Source organism: Alexandromys fortis, unplaced genomic scaffold (assembly GCF_014885135.2).
Source record: "Alexandromys fortis isolate MF-2015 unplaced genomic scaffold, M_Fortis_MF-2015_v1.1 scaffold_139, whole genome shotgun sequence".
NCBI classification, from domain to species: Eukaryota; Metazoa; Chordata; class Mammalia; order Rodentia; family Cricetidae; genus Alexandromys; species Alexandromys fortis.
The window spans coordinates 2574758-2597801 of record NW_026068020.1 but is presented as its reverse complement, the minus strand read 5'-3'; the positions used below and the strand labels follow the sequence as shown (position 1 = coordinate 2597801).

The 23044-nt window shown below is 46.1% G+C and overlaps 1 protein-coding gene across 3 annotated transcripts in view; it reads right to left on the bottom strand.

Annotated features, from left to right (window-relative positions):
- Iqca1 (IQ motif containing with AAA domain 1) overlaps positions 1–23044 on the bottom strand; it is a 119404-nt gene that overhangs the window by 49368 nt on the left and 46992 nt on the right. For 2 of the 3 annotated variants that reach the window (XM_050163113.1, XM_050163115.1), the window contains 3 exons: positions 21697–21781; positions 15464–15604; positions 2617–2692 (listed from right to left, as the gene is read on the bottom strand). In XM_050163113.1, coding sequence (XP_050019070.1) covers positions 2617–2692; positions 15464–15604; positions 21697–21781 — 302 coding nt within the window. The remainder of the gene's footprint in view (positions 1–2616; positions 2693–15463; positions 15605–21696; positions 21782–23044) is intronic. The other variant, XM_050163114.1, reaches the window with a different exon arrangement.

Below are 23044 nucleotides of genomic sequence, written 5' to 3'. Positions count from 1 at the left end.
GGCAGGAGTGTGGCTGGTGGCGAGCAGAGATCAGGGGAGGCCTATGATGGTTGGGAGGGCCTTGAGGGCTCCCAGGAGAGGGGAGGGGGAAAATGAATGTGGAATTCCTCAGCTTCTCTGTGTGGAAGCCACCCTGACGGCTGGTGGGAGACAATGAACACACAGCACGCATGGGGGTAAAAGGACAAGAGATAAGATGGTGCAGTGCAGTGTCTTGTCCATTATCATCCTTGTACACACACACACACACACACACACACACACACACACACCAGTGAAACCCTAGTCAGGCCTAGACTTGCAGAGTGGATTGCTGAAGGCCCTGACTGCCCAGCTTGGACCCTCCCCATCTGATGCCCTGCAGACATGCTGGTGGGTGACGTCATTTTTGGCTCTCTAGATCAGTGTCACACCCAGCACAGTGGAGACGATCAGAGTTTGCCGAGTGAATATGTGAGCGGAGTGATGTTTTCAGTGGCAACTGTTCTGCTCCACTGCAAGTCAATGTTAGGGTGAATACTCAGACTTTAAGATGGCAGGCTCCCCAACGGTCCCACCTGACTAGGACAAGGACTGTGTTCATTGCGTGGTTCCTACGAAGACTGAATGACACGGGCACAAAAAAAATTGTCTTTGCATGTTCTGGGCACCTGGTGAATGTTAGTTGGCTCCTCCTCGTGGACTCAGGGGTCATATGCTAACAGTGTCCCTCGGCCTCTCCCAGAGCATCCTGCACGCCCTAGTGGTTTGTAAGACCGCACCTGCTAGGATATAGTTAGCACAGTGGACCTGTAACTATAGTGGAATTGCTGTTAAGGGTATGATCCAGTTTGCTGGGATAAACACCTTGAATCAATATTAAATACATACATATCTACCTGTCTGTCTATCTATCACTTGTCCATCTGTCTATCATCTGTCCACCTGTCTGTCTGTCTATCTATCATCTATCAATCCATTCATCTATCTGACCCCGTGTTGTCCAGATCAGACTCAGATTAGGAAGGAGGTCCACGATTAGCTGATGTTTGAAAACTTTCTTCTTTACATCCTTATTTCATTTCCTAGGAATTTCCACAACAGTGCTTGGGACCAGGGCCACGCTGGCCAATCATCTGCTGCTGAGATTTATCCCAAGGGTGCAATAGCGCTAAGGAGCTGCATATCAGTCCTGGCAAATTACGACAGACATCTGAAAGGTCAGAGCCCATGCGTTCACACACTCGGCCAGGTTCTGGCTATGCTAATTGAGTTGAGCCCCCGACAAAACAATTGTCAGAACTAGACGGGTCTTGGTCTGAGGGGATCAAGATGTGTACATATGGAATTCATTTCCTTGATGATGGCCTTTCTTCATGCCACTAAGCCAGAGAGTGGTCAGCTGCGGAGTGCACAACGGGAGAAAGTTCCAGAATGCTCCCACACTGTGTGTGTGTCTTTCTCCTCAGTTTTTCTAGATTCATTTCTGTTGCTGTGAAAAACACCCTGACCAGTAAAACCATGTAGGGCAGGAAGGTTGATCTGGCTACAGTCCATCACTGCAGGGACATTGAGGCAAGGGCTCAGCCGGCTAGTTGTATTACACCCACCGTCAAAAACAGGGAGAAAGAATCTCCCATGATGCCTTCTTGCTGTCACCCAGCTCTTTACTCTGATACAGTCCAGGGATCAAGTCAAGGAATGATGCCTCCCACAGTGGGCTGGGTCTTCCCATATCAATGAACAGTCAAGACAATCCCCAAGACAATCCCCAAGACACTCTCACAGGCTGACCTTATCTAGACAATCCCATACAGACATGATTACAGGCTGACCTCTTCTAGACAATTCTTTGAGACACTTTCCTAGGTGAATTTTTGGGCTGTATCAAATTTACAATGAAAAATAATTGTGTTGATTAGATTATTATTATTGCTAATTATTTACCAAATTAACATAAGATAGAGGGAATCTTAGTTTAAAAAGTACTTCCATTGCTGGGTGGTCATGGTGCATGCCTTTAATTCCAGAATTCATGAGGCAGAGGCAGGCAGATCTCTGTGAGTCGAGGCCAGCCTGGTCTATAAGAGTGAGTCCCAAAACAGCCAGGACTACACAGAAAAACCCTGTCTGGAAAAACCAAACAAACCCCCAAACCAATCAACCAAACAAATTGCTTCCATCATATTGGCCTATAGCCAAGTCTATGGAGGCACTGTCTTGACTAAAGATTAATGTGGGAGGGGCCCAGGCTACTGTGGGCTGTGCCACCCCTGGTAGGCAGCGCTCTAAGAAAGCAAGTGAACCAGCCATCGGGAGCAAGCCAGTAAGCAGCGTTCCTACATGGTCTTTGCTCCAATTCCTGCTTACAGGCTCTTGACTTGAGTTTCTGTCCTGATTCTCTTCATGACAGACAGTGAGCTAAAACATATCCTTTCTGTCCCAGGTTGCTTTTCTTAAACTAAAACGGCAGTAGCCACCACGACTCTATGCTTTCTGGAAGCACGAGGAGCAGGAGAGGGACTGGTTTTGGCTGGATTCGCATAACATTGCCTCCCGTGATTGAGCACCTGGGATCTGCCCCCCACTGGAGCATGCATGGGCACACTCAGCAGACAGGCATTCTCCTGGACTGACCTTTGTATAAGCTATTTCCTTCCTCCATCAGTTGAAGGAAAAGGCTTGGTGACATCTTCCATTCCTCGTCTTCTTCCTGTTCACAGCAGAATAATATTCTTGTGAATTACAGGAACAATTTATCTGTTAAGACCAGACAGCGAAAGGCACACAAGCTGTAGTTGATGGGACTGGAGGTCCTGCCCCTCCCGCCCGGGACATGATCTGAGCAGGGAGTGTCACAACCAGCACTGGAGGCCTGGATGTCCAGGCTACTGAGACATTTGTCACCCACACACTGTTTCTGCATGGTGGCTTTCCCTCAGGCCTGGTTTGGGTCCCACCTTATAAGGACCTGCTCATTGCTGTCTGAAGGCTGAGCTCTCAGCTCGGGTCCTGTCTGTATCCCCTGTTGTCCCCATAGCCAGGGTTTGAGCTTCTCTGCACTCTGAGATTTACTGCACTCCTTGCCATTTCTGGGCTTCTGTGTGTACCAGTGCTGTTCCTTCCCCTTGTCACTTGTCCTTTGAGTCTGGGAATCAGCCACAGCCTCTTCTTCACTGGGAATAAACTGGGCTTCTTCCCCGGTGAAGTCGGGGTCTGGAGAACTCTGAAGCCCAAGCCCAAAGATGCTGCTGCCCTTGGCTGCTTCTGTCAGTGCTATACACCAGGACAGGATACTGCCAGCTGCCAGCTGCACAGTCATAGCCCAGCTTTGAGCCCCTCTGGCCCTGAATGTGAGAACCAGCCTTGCAGGCTCGCATCTGGGGTTTCTGTCACATCAGTAGTTTCTGGTGACAAATGCCATGCATGGTTCTTGTTAGTGTCACAAAGGGCCAAAAGAAGCATGCTGGCCACTGTGCCCACGAGCGTCTCTAAAGCTTCCTGCATGTCCTGCATGCTCTTAGCACCTTCATGATGAGGGGACTGTAGGTTTTACGAGAATCTCTTCACCGAGGTGCTGTGAGTCCCTGGACACTGGAAAACTGACAGCCTTTCCTTTTCCGGGTTCCAGTGTTGGGCTCTGTAATGGCACCAGACACTGTGCCCACATGCCCTGGAGACTGCATGACCTTTGTGCCTCTGATCCCCACTACTTCCCCCTCCTACTGTCTATAGACAAACAGGCACCTAACTACATCTGTTCTGACACTTCTGATTCCAGGGATCGTACCCTCTCCTTGTTTCAGCCTTCTGAGAGGACTCTTGCTTGTACACTGACCTCGGGCCTCCCTCTCTGTTCTGCCAGAAGGGACTCAGGCAGGAACTGATTAACTTAAGACTTTCTTCAACTGAAGCCCTGCAGAGCCCTGAAGCTCCCCATTTGCTCTGTAACCACAGGATGAAGTACCAGCCTGTATAGACTGCATACAGCCCTTCCAGCCCTGGTCCCCAGGCCACTTCCTTGCTCCTGACACTGCTGCTCCCATAGGATGCTGTCTTATGTGTACAGTGGCGTGTTCTTTCCTTCCACTGACTCCTTTCTCCTGCCCCCTCTTTCTGGCTGCAAATGCTTTCTGATAATTTTGGACTCGGGTTCCTCCCTTCCAGAAATCCATAGCAGTCAGCTTTACACCCCTGCACTGGCTGGATTTGCCCGCACTCTCATGAGCTTTCCATCCTGTGAGCATCCTCCACTTCTCAGCAGACAGAGGATCAAAAATAGTGGGATGCCCCTTAGTCCTGGAGCTGGCATTTCCGCCTATCACAAACACTTATTGGGTGGAAGAAGAATATAAAACATAAATGCCTAGCCCACAGATGAACAAATACTACACTGTCCTTTACCCATGGTAAGGAACGAGGCACCAACATCGGCTACAAGGATGTATCAAGTGAGGGACGCTAGACACAAGAACCACATTTCAGAGGGTCTCACACATAAGAAACTCTAGTTAGATCCCAGGCAGTCTCTGACCCTAGATGAGCGCTGTGCTCTGCTTGGCCAAGGTGGGACCCCTCCTCCACAGGCTTTTCCTAGGCTGCAGATGCCATGAGGTTTCTGCTCACCAGCAAAGACACCTGAAGGAAGCAGTTCAGGCCATCACGCAGATGCTCAGGATGCTCCTAGTCAGGCAGGTAAGGAAGCCACCTGCTTTGCAGTGCCAGAATAGAATTTGCTTCCAGAATTACCAGGGCTCAGTGTGGGAGAAGCCGCTAATCTGACTGCTGGGTCAGATTACTTTAGTCCCATATTAAAGTAAAACTCATTGGCTGAGAAGCCCGCTGATGGCACCGTTATACCAGGGTTGGCCATTTCCCTACCCTTGGTTGGAGATACCCAGGCATAAGCGAAAATTCTGCAAGGGAAGTGTCAAACACAACAAAGCCAGCAGCAGCGACAGCTGGTGCTCATGGGCAGAAGTCCAATCTGTGTCCAATTAGAGGATGGCACTCTAATCCATGTCCCCAGCTTCTTTCCCTCCGGTCCCTCCCTCACCTGTGTGTTACTTTCCTATAATCACCCCAGTCACCCTCTTTTGTTCTCTCTTTCCCCTCCTTCTGGCCCCTTAATCCAATCCACCTATACACCTTGAAATCTAATTTCTGCACATCAGAGAAAACGTATAACACTCATGTTTTACGTCTGGCTTATTCTGCATTCCATGATGACCTGTCCCATCTGTGTACCTGCCAAGGGCACACAATTGTTGTTTGTGGTTAAATAAAACTCTACTGTGTATATGGACCACGTTTTCTTTTTCTTTTTTCCCTTTTTTTCATTTATTAAAGATTTCTGTCTCTTCCCCACCTCTGCCTCCCCTTTCCCTCCCCCTCCCCCAATCAAGTCCCCCTCCCTCGTCAGCCCAAAGAGCAATCAGGGTTCTCTGCCCTGTGGGAAGTCCAAGGACCACCCTCCTCCATCCAGGTCTCATAAGGTGAGCATCCAAACTGCCTAGGCTCCCACAAAGCCAATACGTGCAGTAGGATCAAAAACCCATTGCCATTGTTCTTGAGGTCTCAGTAGCCTAGGAAAAGCCTGTGGAGGAGGGGTCCCACCTTGGCCAAGCAGAGCACAGCGCTCATCTAGGGTCAGAGACTGCCTGGGATCTAACTAGAGTTTCTTATGTGTGAGACCCTCTGAAATGTGGTTCTTGTGTCTAGCGTCCCTCGCTTGATACATCCTTGTAGCCGATGTTGGTGCCTCGTTCCTTTCCATGGGTAAAGGACAGTGTAGTATTTGTTCATCTGTGGGCTAGGCATTTATGTTTTATATTCTTCTTCCACCCAATAAGTGTTTGTGCATGGTGACAGACATGGATCTATTTTCATTCTTCTACAGATTGACATCCAGTTTTGCCAGCACAATTTGTTGAAGATGCTCTTTTTTCCATTGTATACTTTTAGCTCCTTTATCGAAAATCAGGTGCTCATAGGTTTGTGGATTAAAGTCAGGGTCTTCTATACAGTTCCATTGGTCGACTTCTCTGTTTTTATGCCAATACCAAGCTGTTTTCAATACTCTAGCTCTGTAATAGAGTTTGAAGTCAGGGATGGTAATGCCTCCAGACGTTCCTTTATTGTATAAGATTGTTTTGGCTATCCTGGGTTTTTTGTTTTTCCATATAAAGTTGATTATTGTCTTCTCCAGATCTGTGAAGAATTTTGATGGGATTTTGATGGGGATTGCATTGAATCTATATATTGCTTTTGGTAGAAGGACACGTTTTCTTTATCTAATCATGTGTCTATGGACACCTTGGTTTGTTCTTATCTCCCCTGCTGGGAAGGGTGCCTCAGTGAGCATGGACGTGCAGGGATCCCTGTAGTAAGATGACTTAGAACCCTTCAGATGCATGGACACGCAGGGATCCCTGTAGTAAGACTTAGAACCCTTCAGATGCATGCCTCAGGTTGGTGTAGCCGGATGATTCTCTTTAAATCAGCTTTTGAGGATCCCACACTAATAGCTACAGTGAAGGCACTAATTTATACCCTACTGGCAGTGTGAGAAAGGTTCCTTTTCCCCCAACAACCTCACCAGCATTTATTGTCCACATTCTTTTTCCTTCGTTTGCTTGTCTTTTTGAGACAGGGCCTTGCTTTGCAGCTCTGGGTCCTGGAGCTCTCTATGTAGACCAGGCTGGCCTCCCCAACTCATAGAGATCTGCCTGCCTCTGCCTCAAGGCTTGTATCATGATGCCCGGCTATTTGTTTTCCTTATGAAAGCCATTCTACATGTGGTGTCCAGTTCTCTTAGCACTATTTGAAGAGGCTGTCTTTCCTACAGTGTGTTTTTAGTTCCTTTGTAAAATGGCAGGGGATGACAGCTGCATGTGTGTGTCAGGTCCTCTTCTCTCTTCCACAACTCTACATGCCAGGGATCCTCCTGTCTCTAACACCCGTCTCTGGGCTTGCCTCTTTTTTTTTCTTTCTTTTCTTAATATGGGTTCTGGAGCCTTTCATTTTTATCTCGGCTTCTATGTCATGGATGCTTGCTTTTGTTCTCCAGCTTAGGATCCAGAGCCTTGCTTGTATGCTGTGGTCATGCTTAGGTTTCGGTTTTGTTTGTTTGTTTCTTTACTGCTGTTGGAGAAGAATGAGTCCCGAGTCTTGTCTTCCAACCCAGAAAGTCTCTCTTTAGCTTGATCTAGTCCATTGATCGTACTGTCCAACATTTATTTTTAATTGAGGTTTCATTTCTAAAATTTCAGTTCGGCGCTCTCTCCCTCTATCTGTACAACACTTGTACAGATCGGGATCTGTTCTTCAGGCTGCCGGCTTTCTCACCACTTCCTTGCTCCATTCATCTGTTCACATCTTCTCTGAAGTACTGAAGGCTTTTAGTCAGCGTTTTCGCTTTCTTGGCATTTCAGCCATTTCAGTCTGTTTTGATTATTTTTTAAGTAAGATTATTTAATTGTTACTCAAAAGATTCATTTTTTTGGCTAGACTCAGACTTAGCAGTAGAAACTCCCAGTGAGGATATCCTATGTCCCTTGGCAAACTGTTCCTGGTGATTTTCTGCTTCCTTCATTCTCTTGGTCAAAAATTTAGCACATTCTGCAGCCTCCTCTTGTTTTCCTTAGTGCACCAATTCTTCAGAGCAACACATCTGCCTTTGTGCTGTAGGACAGGTGGAGCAACAAGATGCTGAATCTTGAGTGCTTTGGTGCTGTGCTTCTTAGCTTCTTTAAGGGCTTTGTGACAGGAGATTGATGAACATCACCCTTTTTTTGTAGAGATTAAAAAGCTTTCGGGTTCTGTTAGCTCTTTTAGCTTGTAATGGATGAGACACTGTAGTGTCTGTCGAGGAATAGCCTCCTCTCTCTCTCTCTTTGAATTTAATCTAATTTTTTACAACAACCAACTTGGGAATGCTTAGACTGGCATCCGCGATGCATCTGCGAAAAGACTTGCAATTCCTCTGTCCAGTTTTTCTTGGTCTATAACAGAAATGCCCCTTGCTCAATATCAGGGACACTCTGCCATGGGTCAAGCTGCTCTGCTTCATGGGCAAACCATGCTTTTCATTCCCACCACCGATCTAGACAACACAACCCTTCCACTACACCCACAACATCAGCAGCCACTCCTGCGGCCATGCGCTTCTCACAGGACGTACAAAGCTTTTGTTCTTCATCCACTTCAATGCTTCAGCAAGTCTCTGACAGCCAGTGGCAGGGGAGGAGAGATTCAGCTTCATCTTGACCTTGGGTTGTCTTCCAATGAGTCTAGCCTTTTGGAGTGGTTCTGCCCTCTTGCTTTCCCCAGGTTCTTTGTTGCTGCGCTGCAGTGAGTGCATCTTCTGGGATGCAGTACTCTTCTGGTTTTATTTGAGGAGCCCATACTTGAGGACTCAGTCCCTGAACTTCTCAGAAAGGAAGAAAGAAAACCCTGCAACAGCAACTACACCAAACCCAAGCACATATGGGAATCAACTCAAATCATTTATAGCAATGGTCAGCACCACCAATGGCCACAGAACAATGGGGGTCAGAGAAGAGGAGGAGAGAAGATAGAAGAAGAGAATGGGGGGGGGAGAAAGAGTAGAAGGAACAGCAGGGGGAGGAGGATAAACAGGAGGAGGAAGAGAGATAGGAACAAAGGGTGGGGGAGGAGGAAGTGGAGAGCAGGAGATGGAGCAGCATCAGGAGGAGAAAGAGGAAGGAAGGAGGGGGATCAGGAGCAGGATTAGAAACAGTAGGACGGTGTGGGGGGAGCAGCAGCAGCAGCAGCAGGAGGAGGAAGAGAGGATTTCAGGGAAGGTGCACAGTGGTGCCACAGAGCCATAATAGAAGACGGAGATGCAAATGGAAACTCTGAGCTGTGGAAAGTTCCTCCAAGTTAGTGTGAAAACACTGGACACAAACACACACACATGGATGTGCGAATGCAGGAGAGGGCAGGGTGGAAAGCGAGAGATCCAACAGACACACACAGAGAGAAAGTATCAAGCCTAGAGGAAGAGCCTGGGAAGGCCCCAGAGCTGAACTCTGTACAGACCTTGGACTTGGCCTAAGGACAGGGGCGCAGAGGCGGGGTTTGGCCCTTGGGACACTGCTTTGGCTGAAACAGGCATGGGGTGCTGCAGGGCAGGGGAGGGGGCGCTTTCCCTTTTATGGGAATCTCTTTCTGGACTGTCAGTGTGCTTGCTTCACTGCTTCGAGCTGAGGCACCCTCCAGGCAAGGACGCCATCTCACATAGGTCTCCTTCTCTGTCTGAAACCAGTGCACAGCTTCCTATGCAACAGGTGTTTGAGGCATGGACATAAAAGCAAAACTAGAGGACTGTTTTGATTTCTACAATACAGATCAGGTTCTCAAGTGCAAAAACCGTTGTGAGACTGGTTTGGCAAACTTCTAATCCTGGTGATTTGAAAGCGAGAGAACACTAGACATTCCCATGACATAATAGGGTCCAGCTTTCCATGCAGTAATGACATAATTGGCAGTTATATGAGCTTCTCATTGGAGGGTAAAACACAGTGGGAGCTTCTGCTGCCCCTCGAAATGCATTTCTTTCTTTGATAAGAAGCCTTCAGCGTCAATTGAGTTACTCTCCTTTGGCTGCAGTTCTAAGCAACCGACACATCACTCCTTTGGACAAATATTGTAGAATTTTCCTCCAGGAAGTTTACATCTGCCATCCTAATCCTAAGGTCACTTATTTTCCACGAATCTTTACTTGGCTAGGGTCATATAAGTGTATTGCACACGTAGTCACAGCCCTGTGCTTCTCTGATGAAAGCTTTCTGGCCATTACCCTGCTGTTCTCAGCTCAGACTAGCGGTTGGAGATTGTTTTGAAAAGAGGGAAGCTTAGCCCTAGGTTCTTGGGTTCTTGCAGGCAAAGCTCGCACAGCATTGAGTTGGGAGGGCAAATGCCAGGTAGATGAGCGGTGAGAACCTGGCGTGTGTGTGTGTGTGTGTGTGTGTGTGTGTGTGTGTGTGTGTGTAAACTGTGGGATATTTGTACACTGTGTGAAAATATATTGCTGTGATTGGTATAATAAAAGTTGAATGGTCAGTAGCTTTGAAGAGGTTTGGGGGGACTTCCAGGGACAAAGAGGACTCTGGGAAGAAGAGAGGCAGAGAAGTCAACCAGATAAGGAATGAGGCAGACACACAGAATGGGGTAGAGGTAAAAGCCATGTGGTAGAACGTAGATGAACACAAATGGGTCAATTTAAGTTATGAGCTAGGTAAAACAATCCCTAGCTATAGACCAAGTTTTCAAAATTAATAAAACGTCTCTGTGTCATTATTTGGGAGCTGGCTGGCGGGTCAGGAAAAGACTAGCTGCATGTATCTTCAGAGGACACAGATGAAGGTGCTGGTTCATGGATCTGAATTCGTAGCCTCTTCTACTCCAGGCCAGGGAGGTCACACTTCTTGCCCCTGCACTTTGCAGTTCCCCTGTCTTGAGTTATTGCTGATGACTTTAGCAAGCTTGTTTTGCCACCCAACAAGCCCAGTGCTTCCAGGTAAGGAGTGTGAACTCCCACACGCTCCACCCTTGCATTTCCCCAGAGTTGTGCGAATATTGCTCATGGCCTACTTAGGGTGCACACAGGCCTCCAGAGCCAGACAGTAGGGTGTGACTCCCCTGAAGGTACTCACAGCACCCTCTGGACCCTCCCGCTGCCTTGCAGCAGAGCCACCTCACCCCAATTAATTCCACAAACGACACCATCACACACAGCACTGTGCACAACCTAAAACTTAAAGGAAAAGGGCCACATGCCCTACACTGAAGGAACTTTCCATTGTTCTCCACTGTTTGCTGGCCTGTGCGTTACCTGCCCATCACATAATGCCAAGGAGTTACAGGTTTCGCGGGCTGAGTAGGTACAGCAAGCATTCACTCTTGATTCGCACTCTGTTGGTTGGTGTGACTAAACTTCATTTGTCCTCCTTGTACCCTGCCACCACTTGTGTGTGGCAGGGAGCGCTCTTTCCTCACTGCCACTTCTCAAGCAAAAACCAGGGCATTCTTCTGACAAAATTCACATGCACAATCATAAAAAAAAAATGAGACAGATTTGGGTCAGAGCACCGTAGTTTTAGGTTTCGTATTTCAAATTCTATCAGCTCAGTTGCTGGTTCTGTGTGGGTGAGAAAAGCCCCTCAAACCTTGACAGGCACGACAGCTCTGGGTCTCTTATGACGACAGAACATGCCACTCTAATGCAAGGTCAAAGCAGTTCCAACATGCTGAACTTTAGATCTATATTTCAAGCTAATGTGCTGTCATGTGATCTTGGCACATTTTACCTTCAAATACAGTTTCCAGACATGATCGTTCTCATTCAGTGATGATGATTCTCCACCGTAAATGCTTCCTGTACCCCAGGACAGTGACTAGGCTGGGTAGGAAACCTGGGAGCTACCAAGGGGTCAGCTCTCCTGCCCCTTCTGCAGTTTGAAAAATCACTTTGGATTATTTTATTATTTATTTTATGCTCATTTGTGTTTTGCCTGCATGTGTATATGGGCACCATGTGTGTGCCTGGTGTCCACGGAAGTCAAAAGAGCGCACTGGGTCCCTCAAAACTGGAGTTGTGGGTGACTGTGAGATAGTCTATGGGTGCTGGGAAGTAAACCCAGGTCCTCTGCAAGGGCAGTAAGAGCTCCTAACTAGAGCCATCTCTCCAGACCCCATCCTCCTTCGTTGTCGATGAGAGTCAGTTTGTAAGAAGCCACCCGACTGTCTCTGTTACCTTCTTAGCTCTTTCTTCTCACAGCGGAGGGACAGAAAGCAATCTGTTTTTTTTATCATCCCAAATGCTGACACAGTGGGCATTTAATATGGTCTTCATACTGCAGGGTTTTATCCTTGTCCCAGGCCATTCACAACCCTCACTGGTCTTACCTGAAGGTACGTGTGATGATTAATCTCTGTTGTCAACTTAACGGGATTTAGAATGCCCATGGAAACGAACTTATGGGTGTTACTATCACAGTTAAGAGTGTGTCTCTGAATGTGGATAGCAACATCCCATGTCTGGTGCCCAGTCTTCAATATGGAACTCCTCCTTGGGCCAAGAGACTAGACAGAAGGCTGTGGCCAGTCCTGGCTGGGTGACACCGTCACCCAAGGACTCTTAGAAATGCCAGTGCTCTTTGGGGGCCCAAAGGTCTTCCCAGCAGCGCACTGATAGCAATTCATAATGGCGTACTCGGTGACTTTTGCAAAGAGAGAACACTTGTCAGGTGGGCCTATTTCCCTTGTTTTCATTCCTGAAGCCAGTATGAGGGCCATGAAAACCACAGCCAGACAAATGAGATTACTTTGCTGTTGACAGCATGCTTGCAGAGGTGACCACACATTGGCGGAAAATGTCCTTGTGGCTTTAGTGGTTCTTTGCGGAGGTACTCCCTCCCCGAGGGACTCCCCTCATGAAGGTATCTATCATGGAGGTATACACTCATTGAGAGATCCCCCTAGGGAGGAATCCCCTCATGGATGTATAGTAACGGGAGCCCCTTGTCTGAAATCCTCAACAGTTTTGATGAAAAACCGAAAATCCACTGAAAAATATTTTTAAAACCATTCAACTGTGAGAATGTACTACGCATGCTATCTATCATCCTTTGTGGGATAGCTTGTACGCATTTTCTTGCAGGTACAGCTGCATATTTCACTCTTAAGTCCTTCTTGTCGGGTCGTTCACACTGCAGGAGGTTTTCCATTTGAGGAACCCCAACTTGTGACGTTTAGAAAGGACTCACCCCTCCTGGCACCCATTTTCTTGTATATGTGTTAGTATGCACATGTGTATATGCCTGTTTGTGTGTGTATGGGGGATGCAAGTGTGTACATGTGCATGCGAAGGCCTGAGGCTGGCGTAGGAATAATCTCGGATTAATCACTGATATCTCACTAGCCAGTGGGCTCTGGGTCTTCTGAAGCTGGACCTACAGGAGGTTTGTCAGGCCCAGCCGGCAATTATGTGGGTTTCGAGGATCTGAACTTTGGTCCTTGCATTTGATTGGTAAGGGCCTTATATACGAGCCATCTCCCCAGTACTCAGCTCTACTTAAAAAAATTACTTTTACTGTATGTATGTATGCATGTATATGTATGTGTACCATGTATGTGCATGGTGCCCATGGAGGCCAAAGAGGGCATCAGATCCCCTGGAACTGGAGTTACAGACGGTTGTGACACTATGCAGTTGCTGGGAATTGAACTCAGGTCCTCTGGAAGAGCAGCAAGTGCTTAACCACTGAGCCATCTCTCCAGCCCCCGGATTCCACTCTTGATGACTAATCTGAAAAGCTCTTTTCCTAGTTCTGGTCCTGAAGTTTCTCCTCACAATGTTTGTCTCACAAATTTTCATTCTTTTGGGCTCCGAGTGCACAGCGCAGTCTGGGTTCACATCTACAAAAGGTGTGAAGCTTAGGAAGATATTAATTTTCTTAACTATGGGTGAAAAATCTATTTTCTATGTTTGTGTGTGCACTTGTGTGTCCATATTTGGAGCAAGTATGAAGTACATGTGTGGAGTCTACAGGTCAACCTCAAATGTTCTTTCTCGGGAGTGCCATCGTGCTTTTAAAGACAGGCTCCCTCATGGCTCTGGAATTTGCCAAGTGCCAGGGCTGGCCTCCATCATCCATGCTGGGAGTACAGGTGTATGCTGCCATGCCAGGCTACGATACTAACATAAATATCTTTCTAAATTCTTACATGAAAAAATGAAATTTAGAAGTTCAGATATGAATGTGTTATTTTGTTTTTCCGTTTTCCCTTCCGTTAGCCTGAAATAAAGTTGAAATTGTCTGCAAGATCTGTCTTCTTTCTTATCTAAAAGCTTGCGGCAGTGTTTCTAGATGGATCCAGGAAAGGAGGAGGAATGCTCCTGTTTTCACCATTTCATTATTTCGCTGAGCTTCTGATGGAGGGATCAAGTGACTTATAGGTGTTTTAGTTAATATTATTCTTTTTTATTTGAACTTTTCTGTCATTTGATAATTTCATACATGTATATAATGCAATTTGCACAAATTTATCCCTCTTCATGTCTTCTTTTTTCAAATCGGCTGGGTCTTCCTGAATGTGCATGGACCACATCCTTGAAGACAACAGAATCTCTCTGCCCCTGAAGCCATCAAGTGCTAACAGTTCCTTAGCTGGGGGTCTGGGCGGGGACTTCACAAGCCCCTCCTAGTCCAGGCTGGGATTTTGGCTGGCTTGGCCCCTTGCAGGCTTTATCTGTGTAGTCACAGTCACTGTGAGTTCATGTGTATAACAGTCCTGTCTTGTCTGGCAAATACTGTTTCCTGCAGACTTCTGCTCCTTTCCTGCCCCATCTCTTCCCGTCTTCCTGCTGCTCTTCCATGATGATGCTCTTATGTGCAATCCCAGAGACCCAAAGATAGTGACTCCACCCTTTCCTCATCCCACTGAGCCATGGGATGCAAAGTCCAGACACCACATCACTGCTGACCTCAGCTAGAGTCCAGCACTCACTCAGGTCATTGTTCTCCACCCGTGTGGCTTTTTCGTCTCAGTGATGATTATTGGAGACTGTCTCGTGGTCCTGAGGAGTGTTCGGCTTTGTGCTTGTGGGATGTTTTGGAAAGAGCGTACTTTTTACTAATAGCAGGTAGTTAAAAGGTAAGCAGTCATTTCTAAGAGGAAGCCTCTCCAAGGTTTGGAAGGACCAGCCCACTGTGTGGGCTCCATTCTTTAGACAGAGGTGACTATGTCTGAGTGGAAAAATGTAGCTGAGAACTGGCAGGCATGCAACATGCACGCATTCATTTCTCTCCACTCTTGACAGATGTGACCGTCTACTTTTAGCTCCTGCCATTCCGCCATGTCTTCCCTGCTATGATGAACTGTAACTGGAGCCGTGAGGTGCAATAAGCTCTTTGTCACCTAAGTCGCTTTCCCCCTCCCCCAGGGCATTTTATCATAAGATAAATAAAACTAGGACAGTATGTAATTAAAACAAATAAGGCAAGGCTAATATCTTTTTACCCAACTGTCCCCTGGGGTAAATGCTAGCTGCTTACACTTTATTGGCGATTTCTACAGGTACACTGTTGAGGCACACCCGCAGTGAGTGTTTCTGATGAATTCAAATGAGCATGCATGAACTAACAAAGACAGGATTATTTACACTTCACCGTGACTCCTTGGTTTGCCAAGCAGCTTGCCTTGAAGAAAGACAAGTGTGATGGTTTATTTTGGGGAATACTTATGTAAATTGCATAAACTGACTGAGTTGTCCGCACTGACAGTTATCCTGGTAGATGTTTATAAAATGTAGGAAAGATTGTGATGGATGCTGACCAACCTAGAATGCAACGAACTCTGATGCTCTGAAGGCAGCCTGAGCAGCCCGAGGTTCCCCTGCCCGAGAGCCCAGCAGAAGGAAGACAGAGGCAAACTTCAGGACTTCCACGCTCTTTACCTTTGGGGCCCTCTCTTTCGTGCTGCCTCTCCGCTCCTTCTCTTTTCTGGCTTTTTTGGGCTTACTCTCCTTCTCGTCTTTTTTCTTTTTCTTTTTGAGTTTTTCTTCTTCCTCTTGACTGGCTAAAATATCCTCAATAACCTACAGAAAAGACCAAAAACGATCATAGCACCTCACCCACCATGATCAGGAGGAGGACGGCTTCCCCATCCTGCTGGGCTCCAACCCTGCTGGAAGCAGCCACCTGGCTTGAGGAGGATTTGTCAGGAGGAGCTGTCTGTCCACTCTCGGAGGAGGGATGGTTGGAGGTCAGACACCTCTCTCCACAGCTACACACTTTTCAGGGGGTTGCTTGAACGCTAGAGGCCATGCTTTCCCCAGCCCGTCAACGGCAGCAGGACATGTCATTTCTGTCACACTTTAAACCCAAGTCATTCAACCTGAGGACTTTTCCTGCTCTGTTTTCTACCCAGATGATTATTCTCTGTGTGTATGTGTGTGTGTGTGTGCATGTGTATGTGTGCATGTGTGTGTACACATGTGTGTGCATATGGAAGTTAAAGCTTTTCAGCATTTGCCCACTTCAACCGGCTCCTAACAAAGAATGTTTTAATACCTGGAAGAGTTGGTTTCTTTCCCCACAGGTCACTTTTGCATGAGGTTTTGGTGTGTGAAGTCCTTCTGTATTTGTATTGTTTTGTTGGTTAATGAATAAAGCTGCTTTCGGCCAGTGGCTTAACAGAGTAAAGCCAGGTGGGAAATCCAAACAGACATGTAGAAAGAGAGTAGGTGGAGTGAGGGAGGAGCAAGTAGCCGCCCACAGGAGACAGATACCCCAGAACCTTGCTGGTAAGCCACAGCCACATGGCACTACACAGATTAATAGAAATTTAAGAGATAAGAGTTAGCCAGAAATACACTTAAGCTATTGGCCAAAAAATATTGCAATTAATACAGATTTCTGTGTGATTATTTTGGGATTCTGGGCAGCTGGGAAATGAACAAGCTGCCTCCCCCAACAAGGTTTGACTAAGTGTCCCTGACTATTTGTTTTCTGCCCAAAGCTTAGAGCAGTCACCCTAATTCCCCTCTCTCTCCCAAGGCCCCAACAAATAATAATACTGTGGGGATTTTTTGGATCAATTATATCTATAGAACAATATTCAGCAGAGATGGGGATTTGCGGTGCTCATCATCCCAACCAAAGGACAGCCCCCCCCCCCTGTTGTCTTGCCTGTAACTCTCAGAGCACACCATCATTATCGTGTTTACCATAGACATTGCATCTTTATGGTGGCGTTGGTGCTGCAAGTGGTTTCCGTGATGCTTTCTCTCCACCAGTGTTTGCACACAGAGACCCACTGCTCTGCTCACTAATAGTGTAAGACTATTGTTTCAGCCTTCATGCTATTCAGTTCTTCAGTTGATCCTCTTTGTTTCTGTTGATAGGATACATCTGCAGTACACAATCCCTTGCCCGCTTCAATTTCTGTGTCTTGCCCTTTGTCTTGTCTGAGCGTGCATGACAGTTCATATAGAACAATGTTTGATAATGGTGGTGTAACAGCCATTCCTGTGTGTTTCTGCCATTAGTGGAACTGTTTCTCATGAATTTAATTAGGCATGACATTGGGTTTCAAAACAAGATAGAAATTCGTTGTTACGTTAAAGAAGGGTGGATATATTTCAAGTTCATTGACTTCAGTTTTTTATTGAGAGGTTCATGCATGCATATAATGTGTTTAGATAAAATCCACCCTCATTCTTAACTCCTCCAAGTCCTTTCCTATCCACTATTTCCTCCCAGCCTCATGTACTTGCTATTTAAAACAGACAGACAGACAGACAGACAGACAGACAGACACTGAGTCCCCTTAGCGCTTCCTGTATGTGCATTGGTGGGTGCAGGACCATCTCCTGCAGCATGGGTAGTCTTCTCATGGGTCACATCACTGAAGAAAATGAATTTCCCTTCCCCAGCATCCACCAAGTTCCAGTAGCTCCTTAGCTATGAAGGTAATCTTATAAGCCCCTCCCTGTCCAAGCCAGGATTTTTGATTGGTTTGATCTTGTTTTGACTGGTTTGATCTTGTTCAGGTCTTGTGCATGCACTCCTAGCTGCTCTGGTTTGCTGTCATGTCCATCAAATAAAGTTTCTCTGTGGACATCCTCTTCCTCTGGCTCTTACGATCTTTCCACTTCCTCTTCTGCAATGATCCTGGACAGTTCATTACTCTGTCCCTCTAGCAAAATAATAGTAGTAGGTTCTTCCTATGGCCTATGACCCATCCAGCCATGGGTTTAGGGTAATTATGTCTCATGGAAGGATTTAGCTCTAATCAGAAAGTATTTGATTATGTCTAGAACGTCCATGCCACTATTGCACCAGCGGGCCTATCTTGCAAGGTCTGTCAGTCCATGGGTAAGATGGTTGAATACTTTCTCTCTCAATAGTGTAAATAGAACCTTCTGGCACTATGACATCTAGCCAGCAAGGATGAAACTTCCAAGTCCTTGCGAGATTGATTTCTCTGTGTCCTGTGACTCAAGTGTGTAGTATCTGCAGCAATAGGGTCTCACCATCAACTTCTGGAGGGTAACGAAGAGCAATAGAAATGGCTTGTGATGTTTGAGGGTATCACTGGAACCCCACTGACCAAGTACTTAAAAGAAGTTTTTATTTTTTAGTATCAGAGAGAGAGATGCTAGGTTTGGAAATGGCCCTTCCACATCCATTGTATAAGTCCAGGCTCTTTTCTTCAGTCTACTTCCCATGATGCAGTGCGTTCACATATATCTTAAACTGTGGCATTATGAAATGATTGCCACTTTATCGTGCTGGTTTACCTCTTTAGCATGCTGCTAGTTTTAGTGAGCCAGTATTCCACCCTCCCCCACAGTGCTGGGAATTGAACTCAGGCCTTGATGCATGCTCTCTCATCTGATCACGCATGGTCCAGGCAGGAAGCTCCAGCCTGATCTCCATCTCCAGACTGGCAGGCTCAGGCCGTGGATGCAGCCTTGGGTGGAATGCAGTCTATAATTGCTGGTCTTTTCTCGCTTTCCATCAGCTGTCATTTAATGTCAAGCTGCCCTGTGGTCCCCTTTGCTTTACCGGAATGCATTAACCAGGCGCCCGCAGGTTTGTTTTTAGCTTGACTAGAGTCAGCTCCTCCTTTTCATGTTTCTTGTGGACAACTGAGACATTCCACCAACATTCTTAATCCCATAATCACTGCTCTCTAAACTACAGTGAAGCATGTTTGGCTGCTTGCCCTGATCTGACTTTCAAGACCCTGCTTGTTCCTGAAGACTTGGCGGCAGGGCAAGACATACACACACACACACACACACACACACACACACACACACACACACGAGGAAGAAAGAAAGAAAAGAAACAACACAGTTAAAGTGATGGTCCCTTAGGGCAAGGCCTGCTAAACTGCCTGGTAACAGTGCTGGTACTGCATGCTTACAGTGTTCTGGGGAGGGCCAGAGTGTGGTATGGAGGAAGGAGAATGATGCTGGCTTCAGAACATGTTCAGCCAAAACACGCCAGGTTGAAGAGGAACCCTACACCTGACCCCATATGCAACAGGGCACACAATGGGTAGCATGCCTTAGGGGCTGGTGTGAAGTATCCAACCCTGACCTTAAGAGTGGGTACTCCACTGCATGGTGCTCCAGGTACTTAGATCCTCCTAAGAACACTGGAGGGTTGGGGGGACGGGAGAGATGCTGCAGCAGTTAAAAGCACTGATTGGTTTTGTAGGGGACCTGGGTTCAGTTCCCAGCACTCACGTGGTGGCTCACAAACATCAGTAACTCCAGCTCTAGGGGATCCAATGCCCTCTTCTCTGACCTCTACAGGCACACATGAGATGCACATACATACATATGTGTATGCATATGTATATATGCAGGCAAGACATTCATATGTGTAAAATAATATAAATCTTGAAAACAAAACAAAACACCAAAACCAACCAAACAAGAACAGCTGGGGATGTCACCCCGCTTGCTGTAAGGGTGCTTGCCCAGCACACATGAAGCTGCCTTGGGTTCTATCTTTAATACCACATATGCATGTAGTGGTGCATACCAGTAACCCCTGACTGGAGTCAGGAGGATCTGAAGTTCAAGGTTATCCTCGATACATAATGAATGTGAGGCTATCCTGGGGTACAGAGACTATTTCAACGCCTGCCTCCGGGTGTTCTTCATCCATACTATACACAAAGGCAGACATGATCAACTGTGACCAACTCTTACACTCACGCATGGCAGGGGTAATGAGGTATGCTACTCAGGGAAGATCTGCACAGCCCCATTACTTATATACCATCATGGCTGCCTTCTTGCTATCATGGAAGAGCTGAGTTGTGGCAGAGGGTACTCATAACCAGCCTAAGGTCCTCACTATTTGCCCTGTTTGAAAAAGGCTGCCGTTTCAAACTTTTGTCAACCTGCCTAGTTATTTTCTATAGCATAAATTCTTCAAATTGGTGTCCCTCGGGCAGAGAGCATCCATATTGAAATTCTGGATGTCCATGTGGTCCATGCCCCTTAAGAAATGCCCAGCCATAGTGCTTGAGAGTGACATTTTCCTACAGGCACACCGAGCTGGGTTTCTAACTTAAAATTTTTATTAGTTGTGTGGATAAAGAGACACAGTAAAACTGTTTGATATTGAAAGGTCTTTGCCAGTAATTAAAACTTTTTTCTTAAAAAAAAGTTCTGTTCATATTTTTGGTGTCTTTTCTACAGAGATGATGATTTATTATTTTGTAAAGACTCTTTAAATATGGACGAACTATTCATCAGAGATGCCGCCAAGCATTTTCCTTAGTTTTTCATGACTCTAACTTCACTGACGGTATCATTTTTAACTGCTTGAGATTTGTGTAGTCAGTTATATCAGTCTGTTTTCTATATGATTTCTGCCTATGGCGACATGCTTCCAAGGTTATCCCCCACCCTTCTGATTATTAAATATTCCAGCAATTTCTTCTGGCAATTTGCAGTCTAATATTTTTACATGTAAATATTCAGTGTAAAAGAAATTTATTTTGCAAGTCAGGGGAGGCTAAGGATGTAATGAACTCTGCCACAGAGGGCCTGGCTGTCTCCTTACCTGCTGCTCCGTTCTCCCTCCTTTCAAAGGGACCGTTAGGATGACTGAGTACTCATTTGGGTCTGAATTGGCTTCTGAACACATTATTCTGCAGTTGGCCTCTGTGACTTGACTTTCAGAACCACAGTTTATTAACTGTGAGTTTGCCCAGGTTGCTTGATCTTCACAGGGTTAACCTGCATGTCTTTGCATAGCAGCTGGCACAGACCGTTCTCTCGGTGAGTGAACGTGTCGCTACTGTGGCCGTCATCTTCTATTCTTTCCCTAATTCTGTGGCATAACCGCCGTTACAGACTCTTTCACTAACTCTTTTTGGAGATGTCCATGCGTTCTTCCATGCAAACTTGAAAATATGGTTGTCAATATGAAAATGACTTTGGTTTTGGTTGAAATTGCATCAAGGATGGGGATTAATGGACAACATATACTTTTATTTTATTGAGTCTTCAGGGAAATGATCCAGCAATCTCTTTGTCTCACTAAGGCTTCTCTTACCTCCCCAGTCAAATTTTACTCCTGCAATTCTAGACAACTGTATATCTGTCAATGATTTCATGTTGAGATTACTGCATTTTCTAGGAAAATAACCCAAAATGTAAAAATAATAAAATAATGCTTCAAGTATTTATAACTGTCTGTTTTAAAATCTAATTGCATTTGTTAGAGTTGCCAAGGAAATGGGTCTGAGAGGAGTCACCTTAGGGCTAGGGAGAGCAGCCTTAGGGCAGACAGGAGAAAGCAGCCTGAGATGTGGAGACCATGAGAGAGAAGCTTGAGGTGTAGAAGATGGGGGAGTGAATGGTCGGAGTCCGTGCTCTGATGATGGGGGATGGGGAAGGAGGGATTGCTAGATACCAGAAACCAGAACTCAGACTGGCTTGACATGACATCACAGTCTTTTCAAAACTGGACAGGAGACAGAATGACTTGATCATGAAACAAACCAGAAAGGATATGTGTGATGATATTCACTCTGGGATGCGTGATGTAAGTATTTCTTAGAAAATACTGGAGACATACTGTGAATCCATCCACATCCAAGTCTAAGGAAACGTGACTATGGCTTAACCACTTTTTATTGTCACGCATTGCTTACCTGTTCTGGTGTCTTGTTGGAGAAGATGATAGCTGAGCCTCCTTCTTCTTCGTTGGGGTAGTCTGGGAATGTACCCGTTAAATTCCTGCAGAGAGAAAGGATGCAATGAAAGAGAGCGGGACAAGTGTCTTTGGAATGCCCACTTGCCAACCCGTGTGCGTTAATATCAGTAAGTGGGGGTGGGGACCCCTGTGCCGGTGCTGGCAGAGTCTCTGAGTAGCAGAGGAATGGGACAAGCAACCTGAGGTTTCCTGCCTCTGGGGACATGTTAGTCTGAGGTGGACATCTCTCTCTTAGACGGATTCTATTTTTCCTCCTCTGTCTCCCCTCCCTCCTTTTAATATCAAGATGCTTTGTGGTTTAGTTTCAACAAAGCCAGAAGCACAAATCATTTCTTCCTGTTTAAAATTTAGGGTAAACACAGGACTTTGAAACTAAACAGAAGGGTGGAGTTGAACAAACGGCATGTCCAGAAAGTGTCCGAAACCTTTAGGTTTTAGGAAGTCTGGGGCCCCATGTTTGATAGGGTCCAACAAGTATTTCTTTCTCTAACCACATAATTTCTCCACAGAGAAAGCAGACTGTAGAATTTAGTGTGGAGAATTACCAAAGGGGGATGTGGTCATTATTTATAAGATAAGCTGACTTTGGCATAAGTGTTACACTTATTCCATGTGTAAGAAAATATAATACACATATATAATTCAGCAGCTGAATTAGAGCCTTTCCTTCCCAGAAGCAGGGAGCCCAAAGCTTGGAGGAGGTGGCCATGTTTAACAGCTTCTCAGACTTCTGCTTCAAGGTATTCTTTTCACACTTAACAATTTTTTCACACTTAACAATTTTTGAGGATCTCTAAGGGTTTCTGTTTCTATGGGTTGCACTATTGGTATTTACCCTATTAGATGTTAAAACTCAGAAAATGTTAAAATATGTATTTCTACTTCACTTAAGAATAAGAAACCTATTGTCAGAGGAAGAAATTAATCACCAGCCTTATCCAGCTCTGAACATGCTGAGCTACAATAACCAGTGGCCTAGCAAGGCAGGCCCATGGCTACACCAGTGGCACAAGGGTCATGGGGGTGACCGACCACATTCTGATTGGATGGATGTCCAGCTTCACAAGAGGAAACTCATACCTAGCGCCATCATTTAGGACAAGAACCTACAGCTAGACAGGTCATAGGCCCCAGGGAAGAACTTCCTACTATTTTTCTGCTAAATGGAAACAGAACCAAATCAATTCCTAATGAGTTATCACTATACCCACAGATTAGCACGTTTCTCTACTATCGCCGGGAAACTTCTGTTTGTAGAAGATGGCACTGGCTAGTTCTCTGTCGAC